The 9867-nt window shown below is 69.7% G+C and overlaps 5 protein-coding genes across 5 annotated transcripts; 3 read left to right on the top strand and 2 right to left on the bottom strand.

Annotated features, from left to right (window-relative positions):
• Positions 1-139: 139 nt before the first annotated feature.
• Positions 140-1539, top strand: TIC55-4 (chloroplast envelope protein translocase family; the record flags this gene model as incomplete). The annotated part of the gene is made up of 2 exons (XM_003058690.1): positions 140-233; positions 497-1539. The coding sequence occupies 2 exons, from the start codon at positions 140-142 to the stop codon at positions 1084-1086; spliced, it is 684 nt and encodes a 227-aa protein (XP_003058736.1). The 3' UTR covers positions 1087-1539.
• Positions 1540-2888: 1349 nt separating this feature from the next.
• On the bottom strand, positions 2889-3757 carry MICPUCDRAFT_57816 (uncharacterized protein; the record flags this gene model as incomplete). The annotated part of the gene is made up of 2 exons (XM_003058334.1): positions 2889-3086; positions 3536-3757. The coding sequence occupies 2 exons, from the start codon at positions 3755-3757 to the stop codon at positions 2889-2891; spliced, it is 420 nt and encodes a 139-aa protein (XP_003058380.1).
• Positions 3758-4184: 427 nt separating this feature from the next.
• MICPUCDRAFT_39646 (uncharacterized protein) lies at positions 4185-5285 on the top strand (the record flags this gene model as incomplete). The annotated part of the gene is made up of 1 exon (XM_003058689.1): positions 4185-5285. One exon carries the CDS (start codon positions 4185-4187, stop codon positions 5283-5285), a length of 1101 nt encoding a protein of 366 aa, XP_003058735.1.
• A 144-nt stretch (positions 5286-5429) lies between these two features.
• Positions 5430-6641, bottom strand: MICPUCDRAFT_57814 (uncharacterized protein; the record flags this gene model as incomplete). The annotated part of the gene is made up of 1 exon (XM_003058333.1): positions 5430-6641. One exon carries the CDS (start codon positions 6639-6641, stop codon positions 5430-5432), a length of 1212 nt encoding a protein of 403 aa, XP_003058379.1.
• Positions 6642-6804: 163 nt separating this feature from the next.
• MICPUCDRAFT_39645 (uncharacterized protein) lies at positions 6805-9674 on the top strand (the record flags this gene model as incomplete). Its single annotated transcript, XM_003058688.1, has 2 exons — positions 6805-6903; positions 7068-9674. 2 exons carry the CDS (start codon positions 6805-6807, stop codon positions 9672-9674), a joined length of 2706 nt encoding a protein of 901 aa, XP_003058734.1.
• Between the last annotated feature and the right edge of the window lie 193 nt (positions 9675-9867).

Below are 9867 nucleotides of genomic sequence, written 5' to 3'. Positions count from 1 at the left end.
CCCCGTCCCCGTCCCCGTCCCCGTCCCCGGCCCCGTCCCCGGCGGAAGCTCGATCCCGAGAAATCCCGCCGCTTGCGAGCATCCACTCCGTAGCTCTCGCAGCAGGAGCTCGAGCGCGTCGCACGAATTCCAGAGCTCGATGACGTCCTTGTGGTGCGCGGCGGGAAGCGCGCCGTCCGCCTCGCGCAGGATCTCGCGCAAGATGTTGCCAGCGTCCTTCATGCCGCGATCGGGTGCGCGAGAGTCCGACAGAAAGTGTTTTTAAACGTGTCCCTCAGATCTGGGTCGGTCCGACGCTCGCGCGTGCGCCGCGCGGTCGAACGAGCGACCGTCGATCGTCTTCCACGCGCGCGTGAGGTTCTCGCGACCGGGGGAAACGACACGCCGCGCGCGGTGCGCGGCGAGAAGTGCGGAGGACGAGGACGACGAGACCACTCGTAGGGTTGCCAAGTTTCGCGCCGAAACGTGCTGACATGACACGACCGCGACCTCTCAGTTGGCGTGCGCGCGTTCGCCCCGACGCACTCGCCCTCGCGCGGTCGCGTCGTCCTCGCGCGACGCGCGCTCCATCCCCACTCCCCACACACCACGGCGGACCCGATCACCCCGGACGGCCCGCGACCGTTCGTCAAAGTCGCGGAGCTCGCCGAGCTCTCCGCGCACGGCGCGCGATCGCACGTCCACCTCGGCGGCAGACACGTGTCGCTGATCAACTGGCGCGGAGACGTCCACGCGCTCGACTCGCTGTGCTACCACGCCGGCGGCCCGCTCGCGGTGGGCGAGATCGAGGACGTCGACGGCAGAGCGTGCGTCTCGTGCCCGTGGCACTTGTACAAGATCGAGCTCGAGACCGGGGAGAAGCTCTACGGCGCCACGACGTGGGATCCGGAGAAGGGCGCACTGGTGCCGGACGGGACCAAATCCGTGGGCGTCCGCCAGCGCGTGCACGACGTCGAGCGGCGCGACGACGGGTGGTACGTCCGACTGCGTCTGGACGGGAGCGTGGAGAGCGATAAGTACGCGACGAAGGACGTCCCGGGGATATCCGGCGCGAGGAGGGTCCGCGTCCCGATAGAGGTCGGGTGAGTGAGAGGTTTTTTTTTTTCCTCGGTCTGGTCCGTCGGCGGGCGTCTTCGAGATAGATGACGTCGCGCGCGGCGCTCGGCGACGCCGTCGCCGCGGCGCTCAAGACCGCGGCCAAGATCGCGCGCGGCGGCCCGGTCTCCGGCGCCCCCGCGCGCGTCCTCGCGCGGTTCAGGGAGATCGAGCGGCAGACGGACGAGGTCGTCGGCGTGTTATCGCCGGGCCCGGTGGTCGGGTCGGCGGCGCCGGCGACGGCGGAGGAAGCCGCGGCGGCGGCGGCGGCGGTGGCCGACGCCGAGCGCGCGTTCGCCGAGCGCGCGAAGCGACGACGACGCGACAGCGGGCGCGGTGGATGATAAATACTAATAGCTTAGTTTTCTTACAACGCGCGATCCAGCGCGGGGTTCGCCCTCGACGCCGAGACGGGCGCGACGCGAGGAAAAACCCTCCTCGGATTAGGGTGGAATCCTCCTCGCCTCGCCTCGCCCCTAAGCTCTACTGTATCGCGCAACATCCGTTGCTCGAGGGCTTATGTCGCGCCCCACCCTCGTCGTCCGAGTCGCTCAGCTCACTGCGGTCGAGGCGGGGAGAGTGCGGTCAGACGACGCGACGGGGACGGGGAGTCGGCGCGCGCGCGAGGGTCGAGGGCGGGGGATGAAAAAAGCGAGCGCGCGAGGTGGAGCGCGAGCGCCGTGCCCGATGCGGCATCGACGCGGCCGCGGCGGGGGCGACGCGCGGCGCGCGCGCGCGCGCGTCGCGTCCCGACGCACCTCGGCTCGAACTCCCTCACGGCGGTCAGATCCTTCCCGTGATCGTCGTGCCACCGAACCTCCTTCGCCCTCAGCTCCGGCGCGTCCAGCGCGACGTCCGACGGCCCGCTGTCGTGCACCTCCGCGTGCACCTCCTCGGGCGCGGACTCCGTCGCCATGACGCCCGCCGCCGCGCCCGTCCTCGCGCCCGTCCCCGACTCCGCTCCGCGCGCTCGCCGGACGCGCTCCTCTCGCTCGCCGCCGCCGATCGGTCCCCGCCGGCGCGTTCGGTCGTCGACGGGGAACACCCCGTCCGCGTCCGCGCGTTGCCGCCCCTCGCCGACTCGGGACGCGGACGCGTGTGGAATTTTGTTAAACGCGCGCGACGCGACGCCGGCCGGAAAACGTCGAGCGAGACGTCACCGCGCGGGCGTCTTCGCTCGCGCGCTCGCGGACGCGGTCGTCGGTCGCTCGCGAAGGTCACTACCGGGCGCGTCGCTCGCCAGCGCGCGCGCGTTGTGTCGTCCGGAGCGGAAGCGCGAGGGATGCGCGAGCCGGGAAAAATACCGGTGACCGGTTTCGTCCGCGTCCGCCGATCGATCGCCATTTCTGTGCACAGCAGACTGGTGTAGGGACGTCGCGTCGGCGGCGTCGTCGGCGCGCTTCGGTCGCGCGCGACACGCCGGAGGAGACCGACGGTCGCGCGACGATTCGGTCTACGCCGCGATGTTCGCGCGACGCGCGAGCGAACGCGCGTCGCGGACGCGCGCGTCGACTGGACTCAACGCGTGATACAACGCGACGCCCGCAGGGCGAGTTAACATCTATCTCGTCGTTCCCTCTCCCAGCCGCGCTCTCTCAATCGTCAGGTGCGTTCTAAACACTGGTTCCCATACGACCGCGTTCGCGAGGTGAACGCCGTTCCTTAAGGACTTTGCCCGGCGCATCTCTCCGCTCATCCCTCGCTTTCAATCCCCGCCATCGACGCCTTTCAACTCCAACTGACGCCTTTCAACTCCACCCCGACGTTCGCTTGTATAGAACGCACCTCAATCGTCAGTCCAAATACGAGCTCTCGAGCATCTTACAAAACTCCTCGAAGTCGATCTCCCCGCTGCCGTCCTCGTCGAAGTCCTCGAACATGTCCTCCACCTCCTCGTCGTCGTACCCCGTCGCCGTCAGCGCCTCCGTGAGCTCCTTCTTGCACAGCGTCCCGTTGTTGTTGGCGTCGTACAGCACGAAGATGGATTTGATCTCAGGGTCGTTCCATACAAAGCGAAGTCGGGGTGGAGTTGAAAGGCGTCAGTTGGCGTTGAAAGGCGCCGAGGACGGGGATTGAAAGCGGGGGGTGGGCGGAGAGATGCGCCGGGCAAAGTCCTTAAGGATCGGCGTTCACCACGCCAACGCGGTCGTATGGGGACCAGTGTATAGAACGCACCTCCGCGCGCTGCTCCGCGGTGAGCGTCTTCGCGACCGCTTTTTTCTCCTCCTTCGCGGGGTACGCCCACGACATCATCTCGCGGATGTCGTCCGTCGTCGCGAAGCGATAGTACACCTGCGCGGGAGGGAGGCGGCGCGAGGGGAGGAAGGAAGGAAGGAAGGAAGGAAGGGGGTGGTCACGGTCGGCGGCGAGGACGCGACGAACGAATGTAATTTAATTCGTGGGCGCTCTCGACGCGTCGGTCCCGCGCTCGAGGTCGCACCTTGAGGTACTCGGAGAAGTCCAGCGACTTCGTCCCGTCCTTATCGATCGCGCGGAACATGTCCGCCGCGGCCTCGCCCAGGTTCGTCTTCTGCAGCGACTGCGCGAGCTCCGCGGTGTCGATCTCGCCGCTGCCGTCCTTGTCCGCCTCGTCGAACACCTCCTTCAGCTTCAACACCTCCGACTTGTTGAACTTGCTGCTGGTCTTCTTCATCGCGCCCATGGCGGCGGCAGCGGCGGGCCGGGCGGGCGGGGGGAAGGACGGAAGGGACGGCGGTCGCGCGGGAGGGGGTGGGGGGCGTGCCGCGCGCGCCCGGGCGATGCGCGCGCGTCGGGAGACGACGCGCCTCTAAAAGCGTATTTCGTCGGCTGCGTGATGACCGACCGGCCGACCGACCGACGATCTCGAAAAGATCTGCGCGATATCCTCGCGCGGCGTCGGCCCGAGCGGCAGAGCGACCGCCGCGGGGGTGAGCCGCGCGGGGCTGGCGAACGCGCGACGAGGGGACGCGCGGTGCGCGCGCGAGAAGGCGCCGCGCGAAGTTCACGCGGGCGCGACTCGCGGAGGACGCCACGGCGCGGAGGCGCGCGCGAAGGGATCGCGCGACGAAGGATAGAGATTCATCAGATTCGTTCGAACGAACGAAGCGATGTCGACGCCGTCGACGCCCGGGAGGTCCCCGCTCAGCGCCGAGGGCTTGGAGCCGCACTACCTGGACTCGCTCGCGAACGTGGAGTCGTTCGCGGTGTCCACCGTGCCGCTCGTCCCGACGAGCCGCGCGCGGAGGGGCGACGCCGCGAGCGGCGAGAAGCCCGACGCGAGCGGCGACGGCGACGACGGCGACGGCGAGGCGAGGCACTTCGCGCTGAGAGATCTGTGGGAGAGCTACGACGAGTGGAGCGCGTACGGCGCGGAGGTGCCGCTGACGCTGGACGACGAGGAGGACGAGGTGTCGCAGTACTACGTCCCGTTCCTGTCCGGGCTGCAGATCTTCCGCGCGACGGGCGAGGACGACGAGGGGACGAGCGGCGAGGAGGGAAGGAAAGAGAAGTCGGAGAGAGGAAAAACGAAAGACGCCGCCGACGACGACGGCGACGGCGACCCCCCGCGGTCGTCGATGTCCAAGACCGGCGACGTCGTCCCCGGCCGCGAGCTCGTCTTCTCGTTCTTCGAGCGCGACTCGCCGTACAGCCGCGCGCCGCTGTCCGACGTCGTCGCTCGCCTCGCGCGGGACGCGCCGGAGCTGTGGACGACGCGCAGCGAGGAGACGCACCCGGCGAGCTGGATGTCCATCGCGTGGTATCCCATCTATCGCATCCCGGTCGGACGGTCCCTGCGCGACTTGTCCGCGTGTTTCCTGACGTATCACGCGCTGTCGACCGCGGAGGGTGGAGGGGGGGGTAGAGAGGGTGGTGGGGGAGGAGGGGGAGACGGCGGCGACGGCGGCGGAGGAGGGAGGAGCGAGGCGTGGACGCGCGCGGGGGGGTGCCCGGCGCCGCCGCCGACGTCGACGCTCGGCGAAGCCGCGGTGGCGTCGCGTCTGCAGAAGCTCGCCGCCGCGGACCCGATCGCTCGCGACCGGACGCGGCTGCGCGCGTTCGGGATGAGTCATTATAAGCTGCGGGGGGAGCAGTGGCACGCGGCAGAGGTTGCGGATTGGTTGACGCTCATGAACGACGGCGCGCGCGGGTGGCTGCGAAAGTTGAACGTGATTCATCCGGACTTTGAGTTTTTTTCGCACCACGGGTGAACGCGGACGCGCGCGGGGGAGGGAAGGGATATTAGGAAACGTTTTGGAGTTGGATTCTGAAATTCGAGTCTTACAAATGCGTTCGTTTGTTCGTTCGTTCGCTCGCTCGCTCGCTCGTCACAGTCGTCGCGCATCGTTCGTGGTTCAGGCTGACTCTCCTCTCTTCTTCGCGTGGTACCAGTATGTGCGGAGGTCAGCGAAATGCCCGGGAGGATACATGTGCACGACGCGCGAGCACGTCTCCTTGTGCGGCGGTTCACCGCGGTTCCAGTCCCTCTGTTGGCACCGCTTGTTGCAGTACCGCACGCCGCGGCACAGCTTGCAACCCCAGCGAGCGTCGGTTTTGCCGCAGGTGACGCAGGAACGAAGCTTCACGAGCTCCTCGGCGACGGCGGCGTTGTCCGGGTCGTAAATTTCGCACTCTTTGAACACCTCCTTCGCCATTCGAAGGTTCTTCTCGAGTCCACACCTCCCGTGGAGAAAGCAAAGGGCGAGGTGATGGAAGGTATTCTTAGCTTCATGTTCGGGAAGTGGTCCAGAAACGAAGCGCTCCACGGCGTCTTCGCTCAGCTCCAACCCGGTGCGTTTCGCGGTTACGAGGAGAGTCCCTCTTTTATTCTTTCGTAGCCGGTTAAGTCTTTGCACAGAATCTTCGTCGCCGTATTCTGCTAATTCGACAAACAAATTCTCGTGGAGCACATAAGCAGACTCAATTCCGATGAAGTCGCCATGTCGGAACTTTTTAAGCAGGTTCTCCTTTGCCATGACACTCCCCCCCCTGCTTGCTTTCAACCACCATATCATCGCCGTACGTGCATTTCGCTCCACGCCGTCGCCGCAGAAGTAGAGATTCCCAACGCGGTCCATTGCATCTACAAAGCCCTGCGCCGCGGCTTTCTCGAGCCACAACACCGCATCAGTGTATTCGTGCAAATAATCTGAAAGAACCGCTCCAAGGTTGTACTGGGCGTGAACTCCCCCTTTCAACGCGCCAGCGCGCCACCACTCTATCGCCGTCGCAGGGTTTTTCTCGACGCCCTGGCCTTCGTAGTAGAGGGAACCGAGTGCAAACTCTGCTACGCCTTCAACCCCCCCCGCCGCGGATTTCTCGAACCACGCACGTGCGCTGGTATAGTCGCCTTTATCACGCATGCGCACGCCGAGCACTAGCTGTGCAAGGGAATATCCCAACGCTGCGCTTTTTTCGGTCCACTGAACGTCGAGCGCCTCGTTTTTCTCCACGCCGCCGGACCCGTTGTCGTAGTGCCTGGCGATCGCCCACGCCGCCTCTCCGCAGCCGGCGTTCGCCTTCTTCACGAGCTCGCGGATCTTCCGCGGGTACTTGACCTTCGGCATCGCGGCGTTCGCGCGTCGTGCGGCGGCGCGGGAGAAAGTGGCACCCCTCGTAGCTCGAAAAACCTGGCACCCTCTCCCTCGCCGCTCTGATTTTCTTCCCGCCTGTTTTCCTGCAAGCTGTGCTCGTCGCTCTCCACACCTTCACGCGCGCTCGCTCGTCGCGATGGCGGAGCGGCGCGTCCTCGCGCTGCTCGGTCCGTGCCGGCGAGGCGCGCACGGCGGCGCGGAGGAGGACCTGGGAGGCCTGCGCGGCGTCGACGTGGTGCGCGTCGCCGCGACTCGCGCGTCGAACGCCGCGCAATCGCGTTTTCCCGCGAAACGCGGCACCCCGCCTCCCCCGGCCCGATCTCGCGCCTCTCCCCCGCCTCGCTCTCCTCCTCTCGCCGACAATCGCGCTTCCCATCGCGTCGCAAATCACCCCCGCAGGCGGCGTTACACGCGGAGCACACGTCGCGATCGCTGATCGACGCGCTCGCGCGGCTCCGCGAGACGTGCGGCGCGATCGCGGTCGCGGACGACGACGGTTGGGGAACGCTCAGCCTCGCGGCGCCGAGGACGTCGTTCGCGTGCGCGAGCTGGTGGCCGGGCGTGCGCGCGCCCACCCCCTCGCGCGTCGAATCGCGCGGCGGGGGAGGCGACGAAGAAGACGGCGGCGGCGGCGGCGGCGCGGGGGGGGACGACGACGCGACGACGACGGCGACGGCGACGGCGCGGTCGCCGATCGGATGGATGGACGCGCGAGACGCGGCGGCGGCGCTCGCGGCGATGACGACCGCCGCGGCGTCCGCGTCGAGCGACGCGGCGTCGGAGGCGGCGACGACGCCCGCGGTCGCGGCGGCGAGCGCGCTGTCGCTCGTGCGACGGAACGGCGGCGAACGCGCCGGCGGGCTGTTGGACGCGATATGGATCACCGCCGGCGTCGGCGAAGAAGACGGCGAGCCCAATAGCGGCGGCGGCGGATCCGAATGGCCCTCGGAGGCGGTCGCCGCGTACGGCGTCCTCAAAGCCGCGCGCGACGCGGGCGGGCGCGTCTCCGTGATCGTTCTCCCGTGCCGCGCGGCGGCGGCGGCGAGCGGCGGCGGCGCGGGACAGAGCAAATCGAAACGCCCGCCGGCGGGACGCGCCGTCGCCGTTCCGCCCGTCGTCGCCGCGGTCGCCGCGCGATTGGGCGCGACGTGCCGCGCGATGCCGTCCGCGGGGCGCGCGCCGCTGGTTGATCCCGGCGTGCGATGGCGCGGGCGGCTCGTCGTGCCGACGGGCGACGCAGACGGCGGCGGCGGCGGCGCGGTGACGTTCCCGGACGTGTGCCTCTCCGACGCGACAAACGCGGAGCGCCGCGCGCGCGCGGTCGGGTCCGACGACGCGGTCGCGTCGACGTCCGCCGCGGCGTCGGGGTCGGCGACGGTGCCGGCGGCGGCGACGTTCGCGCTGAGCGGCGACATGACCGTCCTCGAGGTCGTGCGGTTAGAGGTGGTGCCGCCGTCGCACGTCGCGGCGCCGCCGCCGCTTCGATTCGCGGCGGAGCGACGCGGCGGCGGCGGCGGCGGGGGGGGTGGAGAATCCGAAGCGACGCGGCGCGCGATCAGCGCGCGGGACGCGGTGTTCGCCGCGTGGACGGCCGCGACGAAGGCGTCGGCGCCGGCGCAGGCGCCCGCGTTCCTCGTCCGCGTGCCGCTCGTCGTCGGCGGCGGCGGCGCCGGCGACGCGGGTAAGGGGAAGGGGAAAAAAGTATCGCCGCCGCGGCTCCCGCCGCCGCCGCACGCGAACGGACCGATTCTGCTTCTGCACGCGGACGGCGTCGGCGGGTTCGCCGCCGTCGCGCTCGCGTCCGTGCCGCTGCTGCTGCGCCGCGCGTCGCTGTACGCGCACGGCGGATCCGCGGCGGCGGGGCGCGAGGGACCGAGCGCCGCGAGCGGAGATAAAAAACGCGCGCGGAGAGGCGCGGACGACGACGCGGACGCCGCGGCGTCCACGGAGCACGTGTTGAAGTCCATCGCCGGGATGGAGGTGCTGCCGTCGATGTCCGCCGCGGCGGCGGTCGCGGCGGCGATGGACGGCGGCGCCGGCGACGGGTCCCGCGGCGCGGGACGGCGCGCGCGGCGAAGAAGCGTGCGTCTGAGCCAAGAGACGTCGGGGTCGCCGTCCGCGGCGGCGCCGGCGTCGTCGCCGTCCTCCGCCGGCGCGGCCGCCGCCGCCGCCGCGCGCGGGTACGGCCCGCCGTTCGACGGATTCGGGGTCTCGCGCGCGCCGCCGCGCGACTTCGTGCACGTCCTCGACGCGCTCGTGACGCGCCAGGCGACGGACGACGCGGACGGCGGCGCGTCGTACGGGGAGCAGTCTGGCGGCGGCGGCGGCGGTGGCGGCAGCGCGCCGTCGTCGCAGCGCTCCGAGCGCGACAGCGGCAGAGTCGACCAGCCGCTGACGACCGCGCTGCTTCGCGCGGCCGCGGACGTCGTCGCCGGCCGCGACCCGATCGCGGCCGCGCTGAGAGCGGCGGCGGACGTCGCGGGCGTCCCCGCGAGCGGCGGCGACGGCGGCGGCGGCGGCCTCGCCGCCGCGGGCGCGTCCACGGGGAACCTCGAGCTCGCGCTCGCGGGCGAGCTCGCCGCGACGCAGAGCACGCGCAGTCGCAGCGCGGCGAGCTCGCAGCCGCCGCCGATGGAGTGGGCGACCGCGGAGAGGGAGGTGCAGGAGAGGCGCCGCAAGGAGGAGAGCGAGCGACGCGAGTTGAAGCGCGCGATGATGGTGCCGTCGCATCAGCCCGCCTGTCGACGGACGGGGGCCTCGATCTTAGCCGCGGCGACGGCGAAGGCTGGCGGTGGCGGCAGCGGCGGGAGAGGGGGGACGGGGTTAACGAAGAAGCGGGGACAGCCGGATGTGGAGCCGAGCGAGAGCGCCGTGGGCGCGGGCGCGACGGGCGCGCCGCCGCCGCCGCTGCCCGCGCCGAGAGTGTGCCCGAGGTCGAGCTGCGGGAAGGAGCTGATCCCGGGGGTAGAGATGAAGTTCTGCTGTCACTGCGGCGGGGCGTTGTAGGTGTGTACGTGTTATCAAACCGTCGCGCGTTGACGTGAACGTTCGTGGGGATCGCGTCGTTCGGTCGTCGTCGTGCTTCTCGTACGCGAATACTGTAAAAAAATGCGCGCTCGTCGTCGTCCGTCTGTTAATTTTTTCGCGCCCACTGCCACCGCATTGTCGACGCGCGCGCCTCTCGACTGTCACCGCCGGG

The sequence above is a fragment of the Micromonas pusilla genome (assembly GCF_000151265.4).
Source record: "Micromonas pusilla CCMP1545 genomic scaffold MICPUCscaffold_5, whole genome shotgun sequence".
Taxonomy (NCBI): Eukaryota; Viridiplantae; Chlorophyta; class Mamiellophyceae; order Mamiellales; family Mamiellaceae; genus Micromonas; species Micromonas pusilla.
Note: the sequence above shows the minus strand (reverse complement) of the source record. Positions and strands in the feature narration are given on the sequence as shown.